We start from the raw sequence: 24179 nt of genomic DNA, 5'->3' as shown, positions 1-24179 counted from the left end.
TTCCATGATGAAATCTGTCCTTTACCGGAAGAATTTGGAGCCATTATAGGTTATTATTCCACTGACCTTGCGGTAATGCCTAGAGTTAATGAATATTACTATAAAGATTTTGAGCACTTCTTTGATTTAAGGGGAACAGCTTTAAAAAACATAGTGCACGGGAATGTAGTTAATTTGACAGATTTTGCGCATTATTATTATGATAATCCTAATCCCGATTTTCGCACGTATAAAAGAAGAGCCTTTCTTTATTGTTTATTTAATCAATTGTTCTTAGTTAGTGGTAAAGATAACGAGGGGCAATCAATAATCATATCTGTTATAGAACAAGTTGAAAGTGGGAGAAATCCAATGCCATTAATTGTTGGAGAAACTATGCTATGGTTAGATGCATTGAGAAAGAACCCAAAAGCACCTTTTAGAGGTTCTCCAATCTTATTACAGGTATAATACTATTATTATTTAATCATTAAAGCATATTATTTTTACACTTGTAATATTAATGTAAACAAATATCTTGCAGATATGGCTCATGGAGAGATTGAAGCTTATTAATCCTCCTGACGATATTCAAACTTATGTTCCAAATTGCATCATCCGCCGGAAGAAGCGATTCTTGAAGATCGGTCGCCGTGAATGGAGCAAGGTGTTTGCCGCTGGTGATTTTACCATAAAATGGGTTGTTCCTTGGTGGAGGATCGACGCGATGATCGGTTGTAGTAACCAAGCATATTGTCGTCTCCCTAGCTTATCAAGACTAACTTTTTATTTCCCTTGTAAAGTCCTGAGACAATATGGTCTTGCACAAACCATCCCTACAGGAGATCTTCGCCGCCCTTATGAATTTCCTGTGTCACAAGAGATTGAGCGCTTTGATAGATACTGGAGTGGTAGGCCTTTATGGGAGGTGATTGCCTATAAGGAACCGCCTTGTCTGTCAAACAAAGTAAAGCAGTGGCTTGATGGAAGATTTCAGAGTCCTCAAGAGACCAGTGTGAAGGACCGACTAGGTGACAAGAAAATTCCTGCTAAAGAGCGTCTAGGGGCAAGAATTGAATTCAAAACTCCTATTATGCCTAGGAAGAAGAGTGCTAAAAAGAATAAAGGAAAAAGAAAGGTGGATTCTACCGAAAAGGAAGTTTGGGTAGAAAAGAAACATGGGGTCCTAGCGGAGGGAGAGACTATTGATACCAAAATAGAATGTAGATCTTCTAACGGTTGTCTCCTAGCGAAAGTAATGGATCAAGAGGAAGAAGAAGAAGACACAAACTGGAAAAGAATGAAGAAAGAGAAGAAAGATTAGAACATTGCTTGTCTTTTGATTTATTAGACAAATTTAAATTTGCTTTAGTTAATTTTTCAGCTTTTATTTTATCAATAATGTATTTTTCTTTATTAATTAATAAAATTCCAGCTTTTATTTTAATTAACTTTTAATTAAAGCAATGAAAATAATTAAAACATATATTTTTCGGAAAATTAATTCGAGTACGAGAGTCGAAAAAATTTCCAGAATACATGAAACTTGTCCAGATATTTGCAGAAGAGTGGCGCCGTTGCCTGAGGTACTGTCGCCGGCGATTTGACTCTGTCGCCTGGCGACAAACATTGTCGTCTGGCGACAGAGCCTAATTCTGGCGCCAGTCTCGAAACTTTGCAGACATTGTTTTTTTTGTTTCGGGGGTACGGGATTCGAAGAAATTAAAGTGGCCGCACCCAATTCGGGTTGCCTACGCATCCTTTATTTCAGGAATCAGGCCGAACGTAGCTCTTTTGAGTGTTTACTCAAATATTTATGGGTAGTATTTCTTAAGTTGGTCAAGATTTGTCATATTTGAAAATTCATTGCCATCCATGTCAGTTAATTTAGCCGCGCCTCCTGACAAGATTGTTTTGACAATGTATGGTCCAGACCAATTAGGGCGGAATTTGCCCCTTGGGTCTAAAACATTTTTCCTTAATGCTTTTAATACCAAGTCCCCGACCTTGATATTTCTTGTCTTGACTTTTGTGTTGAAATGTCTAGCCATACGGGTTTGATAACATTGGGTATGGTGTAGAGCTTCTAGTCGTTTTTCATCGAGTAGGATTAGCTCTTCGTATCGTGCTCTGGTCCACTCAACCTCATCGAGTTTACTTTCTAACGCGATGCGTAAAGAAGGTATTTCTAATTCTACAGGTTGTACAGCATCCATCCCGTATACTAAATTGAATGGTGTATTTCCTGTTGATGTTCGGATTGACGTGCGATATCCCCACAGTGAAAAGTGGAGTTTGTCAGGCCAATCTTTATAATTTTCAGTCATTTTCTCGATGATTGTTTTTAAATTCTTATTAGCAGCCTCCACTGCCCCATTTGCTTGAGGTCTATATGGAGAAGAATGGTGATGTTGAATGCCATATTTTTGTAGCAATTCTTCACATTCTGCTTGAAAGTGAGTTCCATTGTCACTTATCATCTCATGTGGGACTCCGTATCGGCAAATTATGTTTCTTTCGATAAAGAGTGCTACATGTTTGGCGGTGAGTTTAGCATATGATTGTGCTTCCACCCACTTTGTGAAGTAATCTATAGCAACAAGGATGTATTCATGACCTCCTGTTCCTGGGGGTGTAATTTTTCCAATTATGTCTATTCCCCATGTAGAGAAAGGCCATGGTGAAGTATAGGTGTAGAGAAGAGATGGTGGAATATGTTGCAAATTTGCATAAATTTGACACTTGGGGCATCTTTTTACATATTGATGACAATCTTTGTTCATGGTAGTCCAGTAATATCCATCTCGCATTATCTTTTGGACTAGCATTTTACCGTTAATATGTGTTCCGCATATACTCTCATGGATAACTCTCATAGCCCTTTGAGCATCCTTTTTACCTACACATAATAGAGCTCGTCCATTAGGTACCCTTTTGTGTAGTTCATTTCCTATGAGTACAAATTGGGAAGCTAAGAGCCTTAATGCTCTTTTTGCTCTTTTGTCAGTATGAGGAGGGTATTCTCCCTTAGTGACATAATTCAGTATATCTACGAACCATGGTTCCTCCTCTGGTTCTTCTTCTTGAATTATTTCATCATCCTCTATAGCTTGAATGTATGCAGGTTTATGCCTTTTCTCTATGGTTAAAGGCATTTGTTCGATTTCTTTAGGTATTCTAACCATTGAGGCTAACCTTGCCAGAGCGTCGGCGAATTGATTTTCTTCTCTAGGTAGATAAGTGTATTCTACCTTTTCCAGTTGATCGGTGAGAGTTTCCAAATATGTCTGGTAAGGAGCTAAACTCTCACTCCTAACTTTCCATCTTTTGGAAATTTGATTGATGATTAAGGATGAATCTCCAAATATCCGGAGTTTTTTCACGCCTAAGGCTAAAGCGGTTTCGAGGCCTACGACGCATGCTTCATATTCAGCTGCGTTGTTAGTGACGTCGAAATCTAATTTGATGGATATAGGAACATGTTCTTCCTTAGGTGATACTAATAAGACTCCTACACCGCACCCTTTTTGGTTCGAAGCTCCATCAAAGTATAGAGTCCACGTGTCATCTTCTGTCATCATTAAGTCTTCGTCCGGGAATTCGTTGTCTTCTAAGGGTGTTAAATCTTCTATCGGGAAATCTGCTAAAAAATCCGAAACCACTGACCCTTTGATTGCTTTTTGAGGCATAAATCTTATGTCAAATTGGGCTAAATTTACTATCCATCTTGAGATTCGTCCATTAAGTGTAGATCTTTCGAATAGATATTTTAAGGGATCCATTCGTGAAACTACATAGACCGTGTGCACGAGCATGTAATGTCTTAGTTTAGTTGTGGCCCACACCAATGCGAGGCACAACTTTTCCAGCGGTGTGTAGCGTGTTTCATACTCGAGCATTTTCTTACTTAGATAATAAATGACATTTTCTTTGCTTTCTACCTCTTGTGCGAGTATAGCCCCCATTGTTTCCTTTGTGACAGTTAAGTATAGCCTTAAGGGTATTCCGGGGAGTGCTGGAGCTAATACGGGAGGATTTGCAAGATAGGCTTTGATCTTTTCAAAGGCTTTTTGACACTCATCGTCCCATATAATTGGTACGTTTTTCTTAAGCTTCTTAAATATTGGTTCGCATATCGTGGTCAGCTTAGATATGAACCTACTTATATATTGCAACCGGCCAATAAATCCTCGAATTTGTTTTTCGGTTTTGGGCGGTGGCATGGACATGATTGCCTTTATCTTTGTAGGATCTATTTCTATTCCTCGAGAACTTATGACATAGCCTAAAAGTTTCCCTGACGTAACCCCAAAAGCACATTTAGAAGGGTTTAGCCTCATGTTGTATTTTCTTAGTCTTTCGAAGAATTTTTTTAAGGCTATTGGATGTCCTTGACGGTCTTTTGATTTTACAATCATATCATCCACATAGACCTCCACCTCTTTATGCATCATGTCGTGGAGTAGGGCAGTTGCTGCTCGTTGGTAAGTGGCACCCGCGTTTTTTAGTCCGAATGGCATTACCGTATAGCAATAAGTACCCCACGGTGTTATGAACGTTGTCTTCTCCATATCTTCTTCGGCCATGAGGATTTGATTGTACCCTGCGTATCCATCCATAAACGAGAGAAGTGCATGGTTTGCCGTATTATCTACCAAAATATCGATGTGTGGCAAAGGGAAGTCGTCCTTTGGACTTGCCTTGTTTAAATCTCGATAGTCGACACACATTTGAACTCTACCATCTTTTTTCGGAACTGGGACCACATTAGCGACCCATTCGGGGTATTTGGATACCCGGATAAAACCTGCAGTTATTTGTTTTTGTACTTCTTCTTTTATTTTAAGGGCTACGTCGGGTTTCATTCGACGTAACTTTTGTTTTACAGGTTTCATTCCTGGAATTAATGGTATAGTGTGTTGAGCTATTTCTCTATTAATGCCTGGCATATCTTCGTATGACCAAGCAAATACATCGATAAATTCTTTTAGTAGATTAATTAAATCGGTTCTTTCTTCTTTGTTTAATGTCAATCCGATTTTAACTTCTCTTTTAATGGTTGGATCTTTTGAGATGTCAACCGTTTCTGTATCCTCAATTATTGGCGTTTTATTTTCAAGTGTTTCCATTGCTTTAATAATTTCTTTGTCATTTTCATCATTAGCCAAGCAATGTTCGTTATCTTTAGATAAAGAAAAACAAGAGAGATAAGGGGAAGAAGACATATTATTGAACTCGGAAATCATTACATCAAATAAAGAAATATCCGTCGGGATTTGATTACTAACTATCCTAGGAGTAGGAGAAGAAGAGGAAGATGCTACAACTAAGGACTTAGAAGACTCGATAGGGGGAGACTCTAATTCAGACTCTGACTCAGACGACTCTTCGAAAATTGGTCCTTGTCCCGTGGTTACTGAAATCTCCCTTCCACTTGTAGTGATGATTCTCACCGTCTTGCGCCATCCACGCTCTTGATCTTCTACTGGAGTGATAAGTTTGGAAGGATCGAAATTTTCGCTTTGAAGCACTGCTTGGATAAGTGATGAGTTATCCTCCACATGTTTTGGTTCGTTCTTTTCCCTTCCAAAGAGGAGTCCCATGACATTAAAGTCAAAACAAGGAGGTGCCTTTTCTTTATATGTTGGAGCTGGGATCTCGTCTAGGAAACAACAATCCAGGAAGATTTCGAATCCAGGCTGCCTTATACCATTCACGACGAAGGGTTCGGGAAATTCATGACAAGGGTAATCCTCTCCTTCTCTTATAAATTGTCCATTTAAAGTGAGAGGATATTGGTCCATGGGTATTTCCCTTTTTTGTATGCGGGCGTCTCTTCGTGCCTTTAATTTTTCCTGGGCCCATTTGAAGTCTTCGCGAGTTGGTTCGAAACCAAGTCCGAAAGTATCCAATTTAGGAAGGCCAGGAAAAGACATGTGTTTAGCTATTCCCTTTTTCTTTCCTAGAGTCATTCCGGGAAAGTGTCCTTGTTTTCTTAGGATAGCATTCGTCACCATGTTTGAGTGGAAGTCATAATGAAGAGGGGTCCTTTCGTCTTCCTCTATTAAGGAGACCTCTTCACTAAAGCCCCACAAGTCTTCGTCATCTTCATCATGTTCCACATTAATTAGTGGATTTTCTACCGTTTTGATTCTCATATCCCACTATAGCCTTTACTTGTTGATGAAGAGATGAAGGGACGGCCTTTAGGTCATGAAGCCAAGGGCGTCCTAGTAGCAGGTTGAAAGAAGCTTTGATATCTACTACTTGAAACGTAGTGGCATGTTCAATTGCGCCTGCTGTTATATTCATAGTGATTGTCCCTAATGCCTGTCGTCGTGAATTATCATAGGCTCTTATTCCTTGGGTTGATGGGGATAAATCTTCATCTCTTATTCCCAGCATCCTGGCGGTTCTAAGAGGGCATACGTTAATTGCTGAACCATTATCCACAAGGGTCATAGGGACATTCATTCTTTTGCATATGACCGTGAGATTTAGAGCCTTATTGTGTTTGTCACCTTCCGGGGGTAGATCTTTATCTGAAAAAGTGACTAGATTAATTGGACTTGGGAGATCACTCGTGAGAAAGTTTGCGAGTCCCTCAGGAGTGGTGTCCGAATCAATGCCTACTTTAGCCAAAGCATCCATAACTGCTATTCTATGTTCTCGAGATGTGGCTAAGAGCTTCCATACGTTCATCTCCACTTTAGTCTTTTTCAACTGTTTGACGACATCGTTGTCTTCTATGATAGGCACGGGAATTTGCTGGATAGAAGGTATGGGTTGTGTTGAAATGGGAGGTTGTACCCTCCCGGATCTAGTGAGGACATCTATAGGTGAATCTTCCTCATCCCAAATGTCACTTACTGGATAGATTGTTGATAGAGGAGTTTCTTCAATGTCTTTAAGGTAAACATCCTCATCATCACTGTCCCATACTCCATTTATTGTGGCATCCTGTGGTAGTTGAACTAGCTTTTTCTCATCAATCAAGCGTTGAACCAAATCTTTAAATCTAAAACATTGTTCGATTGTATGTCCCCCGGATTGATGATATGCGCAGTAATACTTGTCTGTCCTCTTCAATGATTCAAAAGGTTTCGGCTCGAGGGGTTGGACTTTTTTACTCTCAAGGAGCATTTTAAACATATTTGTGTATGACATCCCAATTGGAGTGTATTTCCTAGTGCTCTTTTTAGGGGTGTCAATTACTTGGAAAGAGAAGGGTTTCTTTTTCTTAAGCAATTCGTTTTGCTCTTTTATAGCTTCGAAGGTTTGTGATATAAACTTTTTCAATTCCGAAAGTATTAATGTTAATGCCACTACTTCCTGTTTAGACGCGTATTCTTGAACGGAGAATTCGAGAGCATCTTCGAAGATTTCTTCTTCAATAGTCTCGATAGGCTCTATGAGACTAGATGGATCCTCTTGGTTTTCTTCGTCGGAAATAGCCAAGGAATCTGATAGTGGTGCAGTATTGATGCTTGGCTTCTTACTTGCAGGGGGTAATGGGAGCTTGTTACTATCAATCAAGTCTTGAATGGCTTCCTTTAACCTCCAGCAATTTTCTGTAGGATGACCTCTACCCTGGTGATATTTGCAATGTGCATTTGGGTTCCAGTTAGCGGTTCTCCTTTCGACAGGTGGATCTCCAAATGGTCCAATGGGAGTTATGAGACCTTTTGCATGTAGACGATCAAACGCGGTGTCATAACTCATACCAATAGGGGTATAGTTCTTCCTAAATGGCTTCTTTTGTCCTTGATTGTTGTTCATTGTTAGTACTTCATTAAGAGGAAAGGTGCTAACATTATTTGAGTGGGTGGATTTAGATGAAGAAGGATTGTCGTTCTTCTTATTTTTCCAGCCACTACTTGAGCTATTACTAGCAAGTTTTTGTTTAGTGAGGTCATCCTCAATGTTAATTCCAATGTCATATACTGCTTTGAATGTGTTTAGGTTGCTTTGGTATTTCAGATGTTTGGAGTACTTTTCTTGGAGGTTCTTAATGAACATCCTAACGGATTCCTTTTCACTAGGCACTTCAACCATTTTTGCAGTGGTTTCCCTCCATTTATTGAAAAAGGAAGTAAAACCCTCGTTTTCTTTTTGTTTCAGCATTTCTAATTCTCTGTGATCGGTTTCAACTTGTATATTGCATTTGTACCTTTCAATGAAAGCGGTCACAATAGATTCCCAACTAGAGGTCTTTTCTTTATCAAGTGAAAAGTACCACTGTTGACATACAGCTTCTAAAGACAACGAGAATACAGAATGGAAAGCTTTCCTATCTATTCCCTTAATACCCATTACAGTTTCAAAAGCCCTCAAATGAAAGTAAGGATTGTCCATAGCCTTAAACTTAGGGATGTCGTTGGGATTGAATTTTTGTGGAAGGAGATCCTTATCCACCGAGACCCCTTGAGAGCTAATCTCTTGAAATCTGAAGTCATTGGATAGCTTGCCCAAACTTTCCTGGATTAGGTCCATTTGTTTCTGTTTCTCAGGGTTGTTAATTTGCAGTGATAGGTTTTGCAGCATCTCAGCCAAGTTGGCTACCTGTCCCCTAACTTCATTAAGTTCTTCTTGACTAGCCATTGCCCTCTTAGCCTTTCTTTTCCTACCGATTGGTTTGTCGAAAAGTAAGACTTGAACGAAAGTGTTGTCTTTGATTAAACGCCCTTCCTTTCTTGACCACGCGCTGTAATTTAAACCATATTTGTTTTAATATTTGACTCTAATTGACTTGACTTTATGTTTAAAAAAAAAAATGATGGGGTATATATTATGTATATATTAAGGGAAATTATATTGGAGGATTAATATCCGACTTACCCCCCCAAAAAAAAAATGACGGAAAACACGCATTCAAGACTCTCTAATCATGGTTATAACGTGACAAACATGTTATGTGTGTGCTTTATGTGAATGCGAGTGACATGCATTGACTACTAGTGTGTAACCATGAGACTTTTACATGCCTAAATTCAATTAAAGACTTGAACATGGTTTAAATAACCAACAAATTGATTAATTCGATTAGCAGATCCATTAATTAGACTCATTGTGATGACTTGGGTAAGAAAACTGGACTGTCGCCAAAACAACAGAACTGTCGCTACTGTTTAGAGCCTGTCGCCAGACGACAAAATTGTCGCCAGGCGACAGACACTAGACTGCAGCGCCACAGTCCAAACTTCTGCGCCATTGCTGGAACATTAATCTGGATTGTTTCCAGTAATTTTACTCTAAGTGGACATGCCTAAAGTCGTACTAAGTCGAATTGATTAAATTATTAGTCTTTAATTAATTCAAGATTAATTAATTAATTAGTTAGACAAAGTCCTTTTAGTCATTAGTCAATTTATTAGTTTTGAACACAAGTCAAACAAACGGTTAGCGCACATATAATATATTCAAGCAAGAGGTACACATAGTTCACATAGTCACAAGATGAGTTTGCAACCTAACCATGGCTCTAGTTCTCTAAAGTTCGAGGATATGGGTTAAGTCAAAAGAAGGTCCATGGTTAAGAATCCACATGCATTGCACACAAGCCTGCCAAGAGGGTTGGAGCGAATGGACAAGATTCCGCGAGTGCGGTAGGAGACCGGACTCGACGCCATGGTTGGATAGATTCCAAGACTTACACGTCCCCAAATCTGAGCTTTGCACAAAATAGTGGAATACTCCATTGGGCAGGCGAAGCAAGGAACCCCCAGAGGGTTATATCCATATGTAGAACACATATGGGTTTCAGAAAAGTGAGAAAACGATTCAATCAATAAGCAAAATCGAGCCAATAACACTAGAAAAGGTCAAAGCAAGAAGACAGAACCCTGGCTCAGTATTGGAAGAACTTGGCGCCAGACAACAGGGACTGTCGCCGCAAAAAAGTCCCTGTCGCCAGGCGACAGAAACTTTTTACGGGCGACAAGCCCTGCTTTCTAGACGCTAGTTCCTACATGCCTTGGCAAGTTTCTGTGTTCTTCGAATTTTCCAGTTTTCGTATTACCTTTTCGATTCTAGTCATGAAAGATATTTCCCAAATTTCCTACGTGTAAAATTCCTATGGATTGACTCATGGGGTGCTCCCATGAGGACCTTTTAATGCATATGACAATAATGTTAATCAAATCACGCACATGAAATACTTAGAATTTTTCGAGTCTCATCCGCTCATTCTAAATAATTGCCAAAATTAAATAAATTTCAGGAATATAAATAGAAATCCTCCCCAGTGGAGTCGCCAAAAACTGTAGGGAATATTTCAAGCATTATGATAACCCCAAACTTGAACCCCACTGTGATCATACACTAAAGTACGGTGGCGTTCCAAAGGGAAAGACAAAGAGCTAAAACGAGTCGCCAACAAGTTTTAAGGAACTTGTACCCAAAAGACAATCCAAAGGACCGTCAACTACTCCATAAGGTCTTGAACCAAACAGGGTCCGGGGATGAGGGTACGAATCCAATCTACAAAAGAAAGGACCCGCCCTATAAAATAGGCCTCTACTTTGTTCTGCTCGTATTCATGTGCGCTTTTCGAATAACATACAAACATTATATTAAACCTAACCTGTTTATCTATGTTGGTTGAAATTAATGCACAAATAATACTATTATTGGCGATCACTTGAATTAAAATCACATTAGCCTAAACCAAATTAATAATTATCTTATTAAGCGTGATTTCAAGTACAAATTCCCTTTAAACCTGCATAAAAGGCGTGATCAAGCAATAACAATAAAATATATCAAGCAACAATAAATAAAGCAATAACAATGATAATAGCATGATAAGGCATAATAAAGCTCAAATATAATAGCAAGATCCTAGGCATGATACTAACAAGATTAATAACAAATCCTAGCATGTCACTAAGCAATAAAGATCAAAACTTTGAACCTAACATGGTACTAACATGATATTAGAAAGAATAAAGGCACCCTAAACATGATACTAGAAAGCATAAAAATAATCCTAACATGACACTAGGAATATTAAAAGCATCTTAACATGATACTAGGAATTAATCATTAATAATCATGCTTTCTACATTGAAAGAGAGTAATAAGATTACATACTTTGAAGCCTCGTACCTCTTTCTAATAACAAAATACACAAGTTAGTAAACTTCAATGAAAATAAATAAAGAACAATTAAATAATTAAATTGAAATCAAATTAAATAAAGTTTAGACTAGTTTTGGACCAAACCCTCAGAAAATATTAACCTTGCACGTCTAGGGCGAAGGCAACTTCGAACTTGGATAAGAGACTCTAAGATCTTGTGAATGCGGAATATTGTAAAACTAGAAAAGAGAGAAAGAAAGCATATATTGCTCAAGAGAAAAAAAGATGAGAATTGATTGTTGATAATTGATGAGAATTGATTGTTGATAATTGATGAGAATTGATCGTTGATAATTGATGAGAATTGATCGTTCTGAAAACAGGAATTCGGACGCTATTTATAATGAAAATAATCCGAAAAAACACGGAATTTGATAAGGAATAAAACTCCACGCTGTCGCCAGGACTGGACTCTGTCGCGACGCGACAATGTCTGTCGCGAGGCGATAGGGTTTGTCGCGCGGCGACAGAGTCTGTCGCGTGGCGACAGACTTGTCGTCTGGCGACAGCCTGTATAAGCGCGTTTTTATCTTTATACAGAATCCGATCTTTATCAACTTGATCTACGGAATCCGCACAGAAGATGAAATACGTTTTTAAGATAACAAAATAATATTTTATTCCAAATAAAAAAACTTTAAAGATAATTAATTATTAATCCTATCAATATTAGAACTAAGAAGAACTTTCTAGAAACTTCTAGAAAACCATAATTAATCCTAATAGCTTTAGGAATAACAATTAACATTGGGCCCTCCCCTAGATCATTGGGCCGCATTAAAATAGAACTCCAGGCCCAGTTTAGTATTTTAGCCATAACTTCCTCAATATTCATCGGAATTGGGCTTATAATATATCGTTGGAAAGGTCTTTTCAAGCCCCATCCAACTACACTATTATTGGACCCTTATCATGGACCAAAATAAACTGAAATGGACGTTTTCAAATAAATAAAGCCATTTTCAAAAACAGAGAGAAAAGAAATTAATTAAAACTAAACCGCGACATTTGACTTTCGAATCACTTTCACTTCATTCGATTATGTTTCGACGCACAAGGCATTCATCACTGGGTTTGGTTTTGGGGAGACACAAATGGGTGTCTACAGTCCACCTCTAGCAAATCTGGTAGAGCACCTTGCCTATCTAAACTCCTTTTTTTCATGTGTGGTGGTGTGTAGTTGTTACCCCCTTTTCTTCTTAACACCTCTATCATGCAAGATTGGAGAGTAATCCAACAATATTTATTAAGCTCTGCCTCAAATCCATTGAATGCTATTTCTACTTCTCTTATAAGATCATCTAAATTTTGAGGGAATGACTGATCTGCAATGATTGAATGACATTGAAGAGTCCTAAGTCTAAAACATTCATGTCTGGTGATTGTGCTGGTTGAAAAACAAAGTTGATGTTGAACCCATATGCTTTACATGCTTCCTGAAATTCTTCATCTTGTGGTATTTGGTGAGGCCTAGCATTGTCCCATTGAATTGTGATGTCCTTTGGCAGTTGGGGTGGCCATTGTGCATGTATTGTGGGCAAAACATGGTTAAGTAGCATGTCCCTTATAGCTTCTTTGTTTATGCTCTGCACTGCCTTAGCTTTAATTGTACCCTTGTCTCTGTTTTTGCTTTTTTTCTTTGCTTGCTCATACTTGACAAAGGGAAAAAGACCATACTTACCGTCATGTAGTAATTGTTTGTTCTCATCATACAATGGTTTCCCAACCATGCCCATAAACATTGCCTTCACCTTAAATCTCCTTGACTGCTGTGCTCTGTATGGATTTTCTTCTGCTGGTAAAAGGTAGAATGTTCTTGTTTCTGGGTTTATGAAAAACCACTTCTCATCAATGTGTATCCATTGTTGCATATCAACAAAAGAAGGGTCCCCTTCTGCAGGAATTGGGGTAATGTGACTTAGAACCCATTTCAGTCTTGCAATTTTATGGTTGTCAGTCAGTGCTGGTTTTTTTGTGCTTGTGTGTGTTCTTAGTCTACCCCTTTTCCTTAACCTATGAATTGCAGACTTAGAAATATGAAGGGCTGCAGCATACCCTCTTTCAGTCTGTCTCTTGTACAAAGGGACAGATGTTAAGAATTCATCAGTGTATTCCTTTTGTTTTCTACCACAAGCACCTAATTTCTTAGTCCTAACATCTACACCATTCCCTTCTAGCATGTGTTGTTTAATTACCTGAAACCATCTTGTTGTTGTTGATCTATGCACATAATGCTTTCTAGCCAAGTGTGATAGAAATCCTCTTGGCAAAGAGTCCCCCTCCATGTTGAGCATGATCTCATCAACAAGATTCCTCTTTTCTTCCACTGTCATTTCCCTTTGTTGTCTGTCATACACATGTTCTGCATCTTGTTGTTCAGCATCATCATCTGCATCATAACCATCTTCTTCCTCTGAGCTGCTGTTGTTATCATCACTGTATTCCGCACTCCATTGATGCCATGTTGCCATATCTTGTTCCTCATCATAAAGCTGATTTGCATTGAAGAAGAGTTCTTCAAAGAACTCTGCCATGAGTCCCCCCCCCCCTTTTTTTTTCAGGCTGACTGAAGGTGATGAAGTGGTGGCTGGAACTTTTTGGATGGTCTTCAACGGAGCCTAGTACAAATAGACATAGATGCTGCTTTTGATTAACTTAGCACTATGAATGTAGGCTGATTATAAACTAATTTTAGGATGATGTAATTCGTAGGGTTCTGTTTTGTAAACACTTAATTATGCACTTATTACCCCCCCCCCCAAACCCCGTCCCTGTGTGTCTTTTGTTTGAAAAACAATTACTCTTGTGTTTGTATGAATCCTCTTTTTATAAGGGGATGTTACTTGAATGCCAAGCTGAACTGGATTTGGGGTATTTGGCAGAAAATTTGAATTTTGCTTGAAAATTTGGGAGGGAAATGCTTGTCAAATTTTGTTTAAAGGAGTCCCTTTAAAATTTGGCTGGAAAAAAAAGGGAGGGAATGCCTTTCCCATGTGAAAAATCAGAAAAATTTGGGTGGGAAAGGTCCACCTAAGCATACTTTCCCACCCTTCCTACTTTATTAAAAATTGGGACCACATACTTTCCCTCCTTATTATCTCCCTTAATTGCTAAACTATCACATGCATTAAGCCCCTTAAAAGTTTTGTCTTGGTTTGCGTAAACTTGTACTTTGTTGCAAGTAAAATGAACCGGAAGTAGTAGTAATAGTTGCATTAGGAATATGTAAAAATTTTGATAAATGAATAAAGTTACATGGAAATATGTATGTATGAGAGAAATGTCATTATTATCTTGATCTAGGGAATAATTGAAACATGCATATTTAATTTATTAACGTATAACGTCTAAAATACAAGCGTTACCATCTTTCATGAAAGTGGAGTATAACGTCAAAGTGATCTGAGCCATCGATATTTGCTATCGGTAAATAGGCGTTTTCTAGTAGTGATGAACTTAAAAATTAAAATGAAGAGAGTTGTATTGTTATATGTTATTTCAACTAATTAAAATAGCTGTAAAATAACAAAATTAAATGTGTATGGCACAAGACCTAAACTAGTAAATTTATAATTGTTTGTTTTATTTTTTATAAAAAAAATATATAATTTTAAAAAAAAATAAATAAATAAATTAAAAAAAAAAAAAAAAAAAAAAAAAAAAAACTGTAACAAATTGAGGACGACCAAATTCAACACACAAAACAAATGCATGTAATAATGACCACCTCAAGTTCTCAATTAGGCAGTTTTTTTTTTCCGTCTAAAAATACAAATTGACTCATTGTGGTAATCAACTAGTCATTAATTACATGCATTTGTTCCTCGTTTTTTGTGTTAAATCTGGTAATCTCCAATTGCATTGGCCTTTTTTATTTGATACGTACTTGTAGAAAATTAGGATTTCTATGTACAGGTCCCAACTGACATTGAGTACTTGATGAGATGATGAGTTAGTACTACAGGTAAGACGTGGACATGAAAAGTTTCTTAACACGAATGTAATACCAAAGTACTTCGAAGGATTAAATGAATTACTCCCTTCGTGTTTTTTTTAAGTGTTACACTTTGATCGACATATAATTTTAGCCAATTTAATTGACTTAAATGAAATAAGAGGTAAGTGGGGTAGTTGGAGTATTAAAAAATTGTAAAAAAAAAAGATAGTGAGGTTAAATTAGTAGTTTATTTAAAAGTAATGAATGTGATAGGAAAGATATAGTAATAATAATAATAAAAAGAAAAAAAAAAGTAGCAATAATAGGTTTAAGTGGGGACCATACTAGGTGTGAGATACTATATACGTAGTAATTTTTAAATGTAGATTTTTGCCAAAAAAGGAAGTGTAACACTTATACTTATTAAAACACGGTCAAATTTAGGGTCTGTTCTCATTAACTGAACTCAGCTGAATTGAATTGAACTGAACTGAACTGAACTCAGTTGAACTGAACTGAACTGATCTGAAATGAATATTTTATAAGAGAAGGAAATTAGGAGTTGAACTGAATTTCAACGTAAGAGAACAGACCCTTAATACGTTTAATTATGAACTTATAAACTTATAAAATTATTTTATAGATGTGTAGAGATGAAACTATGATATTAGTAAGGTGATCACTCTAGAGAACACTAAATAAATTGCATGCCATTGTTTATGATGGCTGTAAACTTTAAATTAAAAATTACTCTTAGGTCAAACTCGAGGTCACCATCAATAGTTTAATTAGTATAAAATAAAAAATAATAATTGACAATAATAAAATTTATAATAAAACACTAAATAAAGGTCAGCTAAAAATAAAAACCACCCACTTAATTTGTTAATAAAAAGAGTTGATTATGAATAAATTGAAAACATTTCAAGAAAGAATCTAATAAGGCAAGGTTCCTAAACTATTGATGGCTAAGGGATCAAATTGCCTCACTTAATAGTTAAGGGACTAAAATGCTACAAATACATTAGTTTAGGGACTGTATTTAAGCTTAACTATAATTAAATATGTATGCTTCAATAATACTAGCAAGAACGTCATATGTTAATTATTCTTAATGTGATTTTTTCTTGTCATTTTTTGTTGTTTTTCAACATTTAATTGATATGAATAAAACATACGAAGGTCAAAAAATTTTAATAGTGTTATTAATTTTAAAAATAGTTATTGAAAATTACCATGCATGGCACAAGATCTAACCTAGTGGAAGAGAATGTGGGTCAAAAAATTTTAATAGTGTTATTAATTTTAATTGATATGTTCATTTTTTAAAGACTTTATGTTCTTTGTAATGTCATGTTATTTGTCAAAAACAAACATGTTCTTTTGTAAAACATAGGCATATTCTATTTCAAACACCAATATGTTCTTTTTTTTGTCCATATTCCTTAAAATATGTCTAATGTTCTTTCCGGGTGCGCATGGTGCACCCGGATGCACTATACTATTTTCAGGTCAAAAAAGACTTTTTGGCCGGATTCATATTTTTAACCAATTTAACTTGCCCAAAACTACCCTATTTTTGGGTCGGATTGGGCTAATGAGTCATAGTTGATCACCTCTATCCCTAGGGTTTTCAAATCCCATACTTTGGAATTTTAGGCATGGGGTTTAAATAAAAAACTAGTTTTTGGCCCGGGCGATGCCCCGGGCATTGTTTGTATATTAAAAATTATAACAAAATATAGTGAAATACATTGGTGGTTTTATAAAAATATATAATATCATTTGTTAAATTTTGTAAATATAATTGAACATCAAAATTCATTATTTAATATGCAGTAGTCAAAATGTTACTTCCTCCGTCTCTTTATAGTTGCAAAACTTTCCTAAAATGGAATTGTCACAATAGTTGCAACAAACTATAATTGGAAAGTATTTTATGTCAAAATTTGCACTATAACTCTTATTATAATCTCATGGTCCACTAAATAATACTCTTAACAATCTTTCTCCTCCATTTTAAGTGTTTTAAATCACATGAGACCCAATTTTCTTAAATACCGTGAAAAAGGGTGTGTTGCAAAGTTTGTTTTAATTGTTAAAGGGATTATTTTTTTATTAATCAACTGTCATAATAAATTCTTTTGAGTAAATATATTTTGTGGTAAAAAGAAAAAAAACCTATAAGATTGTTTTGCATTTTTGGGTTACATATTTTAATTAACACCTATATGAATTATGGTTGAGTAACTGAAAGAAACAAAAATAAATTTGTAATCATTTTTTTTTTACAAATTTGTAATCATATTATTGTTAAAATATTCACATATAAGTTCACAATTATAATTATAGAATTTATGAACATAAATAACTCTATTTAATACAACTTTATTATCATATAAGATGTATCATTGGAGTGATGATCAAAGTTCAATTTTAATGAATATAAAGGTTATGGGTTCAAATATTAATGCTAATAAATAGCTAGTAAATATTTGTGAGACAATATTAGTAATTAATATAGGTGACATGGTGACACGTGGCAAGATTGACGACACATGGCAAGATTACAATCCTTGCCATGAGTTTTAATATATATATTGATTGATATTGATTGATTTCACAAACAGACATATGGTGTGAGTGTAGGCCATTCTAAATCCGTACAACCAAAATGTCGTGAACCAAACAGGTCAATTTAATTTCCTAAAATTCTTCAAAATTACATGAAAACCAAAATTTAATTAAGTCCCCTAAAGCACCCTTATCCTAACCCTTAAGATTTCAAGATAAACAGGTCAATTGTTATAATTTCCTAAAATTCTTCTAAACTACATGATTACTTCCCCTAAAATACCCTTATCCTAAACCCTTAAGATCTCAAGATAATTTAGTTCAAGTTTTATAAAGTTGGGTATTGGGTTCAAATCCATTTGGTTTCGGTTTAGTTCTTTTTGACTTTTGACAAATACTTTTTTGACATTTTAAAACTGGGTTAAATGAGCAAAATGTTTACCAGCTAAATTTGCAGAACTAAGAATCAAATTTCCAACTTCCAAGGGTAAAGAGTAAAGTGTAATCATAGCAGAATGAATCTGCACGAATGCACGATAGATACAAAATCATTTATTGTAGTGTTTCAACAAGGCAGCAAACTGCGTATAGGACCTGTCATAATAAGCTTTCATGTATAAATGCTCAACAAAAAAAATTCATGCCACCCACTCGAAAGCCAGCTTCGTTGTAAATCTGAATATCAGGAAGGTGCTCTATGGTGTGTTAACTGTAAAGCCTACTCAGTATTTCGATGTTTGGCCTAATTTATTCTCCAAAGGATATCACTTGAGGGAATTCTCAATGTCGATCACAAAACGATATTTCACGTCCCTCTTAATGAGCCTCTCAATAGCTTCATTTGCATATTCTATTGGAACAACTTCTACATTCGGGTATACTTTATTTGCAGCACAGAACTCCAACATTTCTTGAGTGACTTTAGTACCACCGGTTATACTACCAGAGAAAGTCTTCATACCTGCCAGAAAATCACAAGATATAGAGAAAAGTGATGGAAGCTGCATATATAGGATCTAATTTGCATGAAATTCAGCAGTCCAGTACAATTGGTAGACAAACCTAATAAAAGACTCGCAGGACTAAATTTCACTTCACTTGGGAAGCCCACCAGAACATAAGCACCAAATGTCTTTAGAAGCCACAGATATGGCTCAAACTGGTGATCTCCTGATGCAGTATCTACTATAAAGTCCAATGATCCAGTGAGGGCCTAGAAGAAACGCATCAGATCAGTCGAGAACAACAAAGTGTAGAACTATGGTACTACTTATAAGTTCAGCAATAATCACCTTCATTTGCTGTTCATCAGATGAAATAACAAAATTGTCTGCCCCGAGTACACTCAAGGCCTCCTCTTTCTTTGATATACTGGTGCTAAAAACAGTGACTTTCAGTCCAAAAGCCTTACCAAACTTAACGGCCATATGTCCAAGACCACCAAGCCCAATCACTCCAAGACTTTTACCAGGTTGGTTCATATTGTGGCGAATCATGGGAGAATAAACAGTAATTCCAGCGCATAATAGTGGTGCTGCCAAGTGCGAGGGAAGACTTTCAGGAATCCGATAGCAGTATCTGAAAATCCAGCAGGGAAAATTTTAAAGTAGCCTCATTGTATAAGATTTCTTAATAGCACATTCACTAAATTCTTGTTCAATATGACACTGGTGAATCTGCTCTACTTTCAGGTGATCAAGTCAACTACTGGAGAAACAAACGCAATCATTACAGGACTTAGGATGGAGTCCTGAGTCCTCTGTGATCATCCAACCAACTGAAAAGATAAAACTAAAGTGAAAGTGGTGAGATACTAATCAATATAAAAACTATGGGTCACATTCCCACAAGTTATGCACTTCCAAAATACAGGTCCTTTATCAGGAAATAGCGATAAATCATCATTAACTGTTGTTATAAGCTACTATTTATAAGGCATAGCACAAGGTAAGCATTTGCTAATAATTGACTTAGCTTTGGATAGAACTACGAAAAGAAATGTGTGATTAAAGGAAGAGGATGAAGATTGGTTGATTAATTTCTGGAAAACAGTTAAATGTGGATAGTTGCAAGCTTTTGAGAGGCTTGCTCTCTCCCAAATTTTAATACAGAGCACAATCTAACACAAAACTACTATCAATATTCAACCTGTATCTTTCTCCCAGACTTGCTGTAATTATATAGCTTCTATTTAACTTTAAAAACTACTACAATTCTACAAGCCACTGATATTGCCATTATTATGCTGCTACCTAAAGTGCCCCACCCCTTAATACTTATGCATAGCAGCATTACAGGTGTGCTACTCCAACTTGTTACTTTGTAAGTCATCTTCACGGTTATCTTAATCACTTTTTTATGTTCAAATATAATGAAGTGTGTTAGTGTCGGTGAATTGAACCATAATAGGATAGTATGTTGAATTCTAAACATAGAATAAGCATGAAGAAACAATGATGTACCTGAAAAATAACACATCTACTAAACCAGCGATTTTTGAACCCCATATCAACTATCTATGAAATGACAATATACTGGTTTCTGGATCTCCTTTACTTAAAATATTCAAACATTGGCATGCTAAAAACAAGTGAAGGTAAGTATAAGGAAAAGGTTTTCTTGTACACATTTTGATATAATACAACAAACTTTCAAGACACATTGAGAGAAAGAGCCAGCTATAATTAGCACATAGAAAACATTGTAACAAAGCTCAGACGCTTTGTTAAATAGCCATCAGCTACCTAATTGACTAATTTTATTATATCCAATGGGAAGGAACGAACCCATTACCCACTGAGCAATGAAGGAAATGAAAATACATAGAATTGGCTAACAGCTAAAATACTTGGACTTAAAAGCAATAGAAACTATCAATTACTGCATCCAGCAAATAGAATAGCTAAATGTGTCAATATGGGTTGTTATGTTAATCAGATATCAAACATCTTCTTCTAGGCTGCAAAGATGCTAACTTAAGTCACATTAAGACGGAAACTTAACACAGGATTCTACAGTTAGGTTTCGTCTAGACTTCTGATTATAATCATAAGTAGCAAGATGAGGCATATCCATAGGTCCATAATTCTCTTGTGTAAAAGTGTATATTATTTATTAATGTGCTGCTGTGATCTCAATGAGAAAGAAGGAAATTAAATTGCATGATAATTACCTTTCATGAACGACAATAGAGCTAGAGTAACCTCCTTTTGTCACTGTACCATCTGCATCCACTCCATTAAATGTGAAGACTGAACCTTTCACACAATTCACCTCCATCCCCTCATTACAATACTCACAATCTCGACATGAGTTGACATAAGTTCCCACTCCAACATGATCCCCAACTTTGAAACGATCAACCTTCGGCCCAACCTCTTTCACTATTCCAACTATCTCATGGCTTAACACAGAAAACACAATTTCATCAGATCTAGAAGGCTAGTTTCAGTATTATACATTTCATTTACAATTCCACTATAAAGCTACATACCCAGGCACCACAGGATATTTGGAGTCTCTATGAAGGTTCTTTGTCCAAACCACATCTGCATAACACACTCCACAGTGTGTAATTTTAATTGATACATCATCCGGTGCAACAGCCCTAATAAGTGCACTTATGATTCAGTACATAAATACCTCATAAAAGACGCATCCAAGTATGCAAAACACGTACAATACCCTTCATCATACCTGCGATTAAATTCATAAGGCGATAGAACCCCTGATGGATCTCTAGCTGCCCATCCTAAGCAATTCGCGTGTGCAGTCTCAGAAGCCATACTCAGCTGATTCTGTAAATGGCAATAAGTAGTAAATGAATGATTCTGTAAATGGCAATAAGTAGTAAATGAATATCAAGTTTATGAGAAGCTTTTTCACAGCTTATGCATTGAGCTCACCTCCCTATTTAACAAGGAGGGTCACATTCACAATGCAATACACATTACTTAAGGTAGGTAAGGATGACCGAAAAAGATCCTAGTGACTCGGCACCTCTCTTTTCACACGATACTTTGAATTCGATGAATTTAAACTCCCTCCATCCTAATATGTTATGTATAATTCCAGTAAAACATCATCATGTACCTAATCAAAAAACTTTCTCCCTACAATGTGTTTTTTTTTTTCTTAATTTTTTTTTTTATTATTATCATTTTGCTGTACTACAATCTAAATGAGAAATTCAGACTTTTATTTATATTTGGTTACAAAATCTAAATTACATATTCTAATTCTATAGTTAATTTGATTTCACACTTTTGATATCATGAGAAATATAATCAAGAATTTAAATTTAACAGAGAATTCAATATTACTCCTATACCATGATATTAAAATATGTCCAGCAAAAATAATTTCCTAATTAAAAAAGAACAGGGTAATACAATTGAAAGTTTAAGTAAAATTGAATCAACTAATTAATACTTCATATACAATTTTGAAACATGAAATTTCAATCAAAATAAGAAAACTATACAAAATCACAAGCCCAAAAAAAAAAAAAAAATGACCACATTATCACCAGAAAATATGAATGAATTGCTAACAAAAAAAATTGAAACGAACCTGAATTTTAGTGGGGTTGAGTGAAGTGAGAAGTTACAGAGATAAAATATATAATTATGAAATGAATAGATTAATTCTTGATAATTATAGTCTTATAGAGATGGGGTTGGTGAGAAAGAGCATTCGATAAATCATCAATGGCGTCAATGGTTCAAATTTGTTGTGCTTCAGTCGCTTACTCTGTTCGTCAATAGAAAGACTTTTCTACTCTTCTGGATTTGATTTGATGCGCTCATCTCTTACGAGTTATGAGAAATATCAACATACTTTGTTGGGATTGGCTAGATCTAAAATTAGGTTCGGGTAAAGATGGGCATGGGTTGTGCCGTATAGGTCCACGAGTCAATAGTCTCAACACTAGAGTATCTTGTACAGTTGTACTCAAGCAGGTCATGCTTATAACAACCTTATGTCATGTTGAGGCTGAGCTTATGTTGGTCTTTTATAAACAAGGCCCATGCACAATCCGGACGAAGTGTCATGTTATGTTTATGGGACACTTGATAAAATCTGGGTAAATTGGTCAAGTCGTCATGTTGTGATCGTGCTACAATTTGATATTGAAGCTCATGCTACTAGGGTTGTTCACATTAGGTTATTTGTGCTTTAACAATACGGTTAACAGCTAGACCGATTACTTAAAAACTTAACCATAACCGTATCGTTACGGAACGGTTAACCGCAGCGGTTAATCATTTCTTAGCGGTACAGACGTAGAGTTACCGGTTAACCGCTAACCAATAAAATAATTATAACTCAATTTCTTTCTTTTTATTTTATTTTATTTATTTTTTTTTTATTTTTTTTTTATTTTTGCCTTTTTTAGAGTTTGAACTTTAATACAAAGTACATATTTTGATATAAACAATAATAAATTTGAATTAGTTGATTACAATCAATAAAAGTTCTTTTCAAGTTAACTCAATTATATATCTTTTCCCTAAAAAAAAAAGAATATTATATAAAAATATATATATATATCTATTTTGACGGTTAACCGTTTACTCAAAAGTGTAATCGTAACTGTAATCAATCAATAAAAGTTCTTTTAAAGTTAACTCAATTATATATCTTTTCCCTAAAAAAAAAAAGAATATTATTTAAAATATATATATATATATATATATCTATTTTGACGGTTAACCGTTTACTCAAAAGTGTAATCGTAACTGTAATAGTTAGCCGCTATATTTAACGGTTCGGTTAACCGCAACTGTTTATTTTTAACTGTACGATTGATTAACTTATAAAATGAGTCGTTATACCGATTAATGGTTAAGATTTTTTTCGCACCCCTACATGTCACGACTCACCAATGTGCCTATTGTGTTGTATTGGGTTGGGCTATTTCGTATCGTGTCGTGTCTAACCGACCCTCATGTTAGCCTGACCCATTTTTATCTCTAGGCGTGGACTGGGTAAAACCAACTCAATTTAAATTAATTTTTTGGAGGCAAGTGGAGTTATCCCATTCATATATGTCTATTATTCAATGTTGGATTATTTGCATTGACCCTACTTGATGACAAATATGAAAAAAAAATTAATGCATTTTGCATGATTATACTTCTAATAGTCAATAGATTTGAAAGTTATCTAATTTGATACATATCGTAAATGGAATACTTATTGCCTACATATGAACTAAAATCGAATTTAGGTCGATTGCCAATTTACCATTGTTAGTTATGCAGACTTAAGTTGTGGTGTCCATTGAGTGAGTATTAGTGTAACATAATGATGTTTATCTATTGTTTAAGCCGTTATGCGTGTGCTTGGAATCAAGTCAAATCACTTTTTATCATTAAAATCCCTCAAACCACTATTATTTTGTAAAGTGTACATACAAGTTTTTACAAATTTAATTATTACTTCATATCTTGATTTTGAGAGGTAATTATTTGAAGATATTGTGAACAACAACAGAGAAAATTACTGAATTGAGATAAAATCTTGAGCAATTTACATAGAAAATGTC

At 35.7% G+C, this 24179-nt stretch overlaps 2 protein-coding genes across 2 annotated transcripts; both read right to left on the bottom strand.

Annotated features, from left to right (window-relative positions):
• Positions 1–12419: 12419 nt before the first annotated feature.
• LOC145613701 (uncharacterized) lies at positions 12420–13652 on the bottom strand. Its single transcript, XM_081668780.1, has one exon. It carries the CDS (start codon positions 13650–13652, stop codon positions 12420–12422), a length of 1233 nt encoding a protein of 410 aa, XP_081524906.1.
• A 4427-nt stretch (positions 13653–18079) lies between these two features.
• On the bottom strand, positions 18080–22255 carry LOC145614276 (putative cinnamyl alcohol dehydrogenase 1). The gene is made up of 7 exons (XM_081669302.1): positions 22202–22255; positions 21326–21426; positions 21123–21236; positions 20802–21032; positions 18922–19207; positions 18692–18842; positions 18080–18590 (listed from the first exon to the last, which is right to left on the bottom strand). The coding sequence occupies exons 2-7, from the start codon at positions 21412–21414 to the stop codon at positions 18394–18396; spliced, it is 1068 nt and encodes a 355-aa protein (XP_081525428.1). The 5' UTR covers positions 21415–21426; positions 22202–22255; the 3' UTR covers positions 18080–18393.
• Positions 22256–24179: the final 1924 nt, after the last annotated feature.

The sequence above is a fragment of the Chenopodium album genome, chromosome 25 (assembly GCF_948465745.1).
Source record: "Chenopodium album chromosome 25, dcCheAlbu1.1, whole genome shotgun sequence".
Classification (NCBI taxonomy): domain Eukaryota; kingdom Viridiplantae; phylum Streptophyta; class Magnoliopsida; order Caryophyllales; family Amaranthaceae; genus Chenopodium; species Chenopodium album.
The sequence above is the reverse complement of the archived record's forward strand: the minus strand, read 5'-3'. Positions and strand labels throughout refer to the sequence as shown.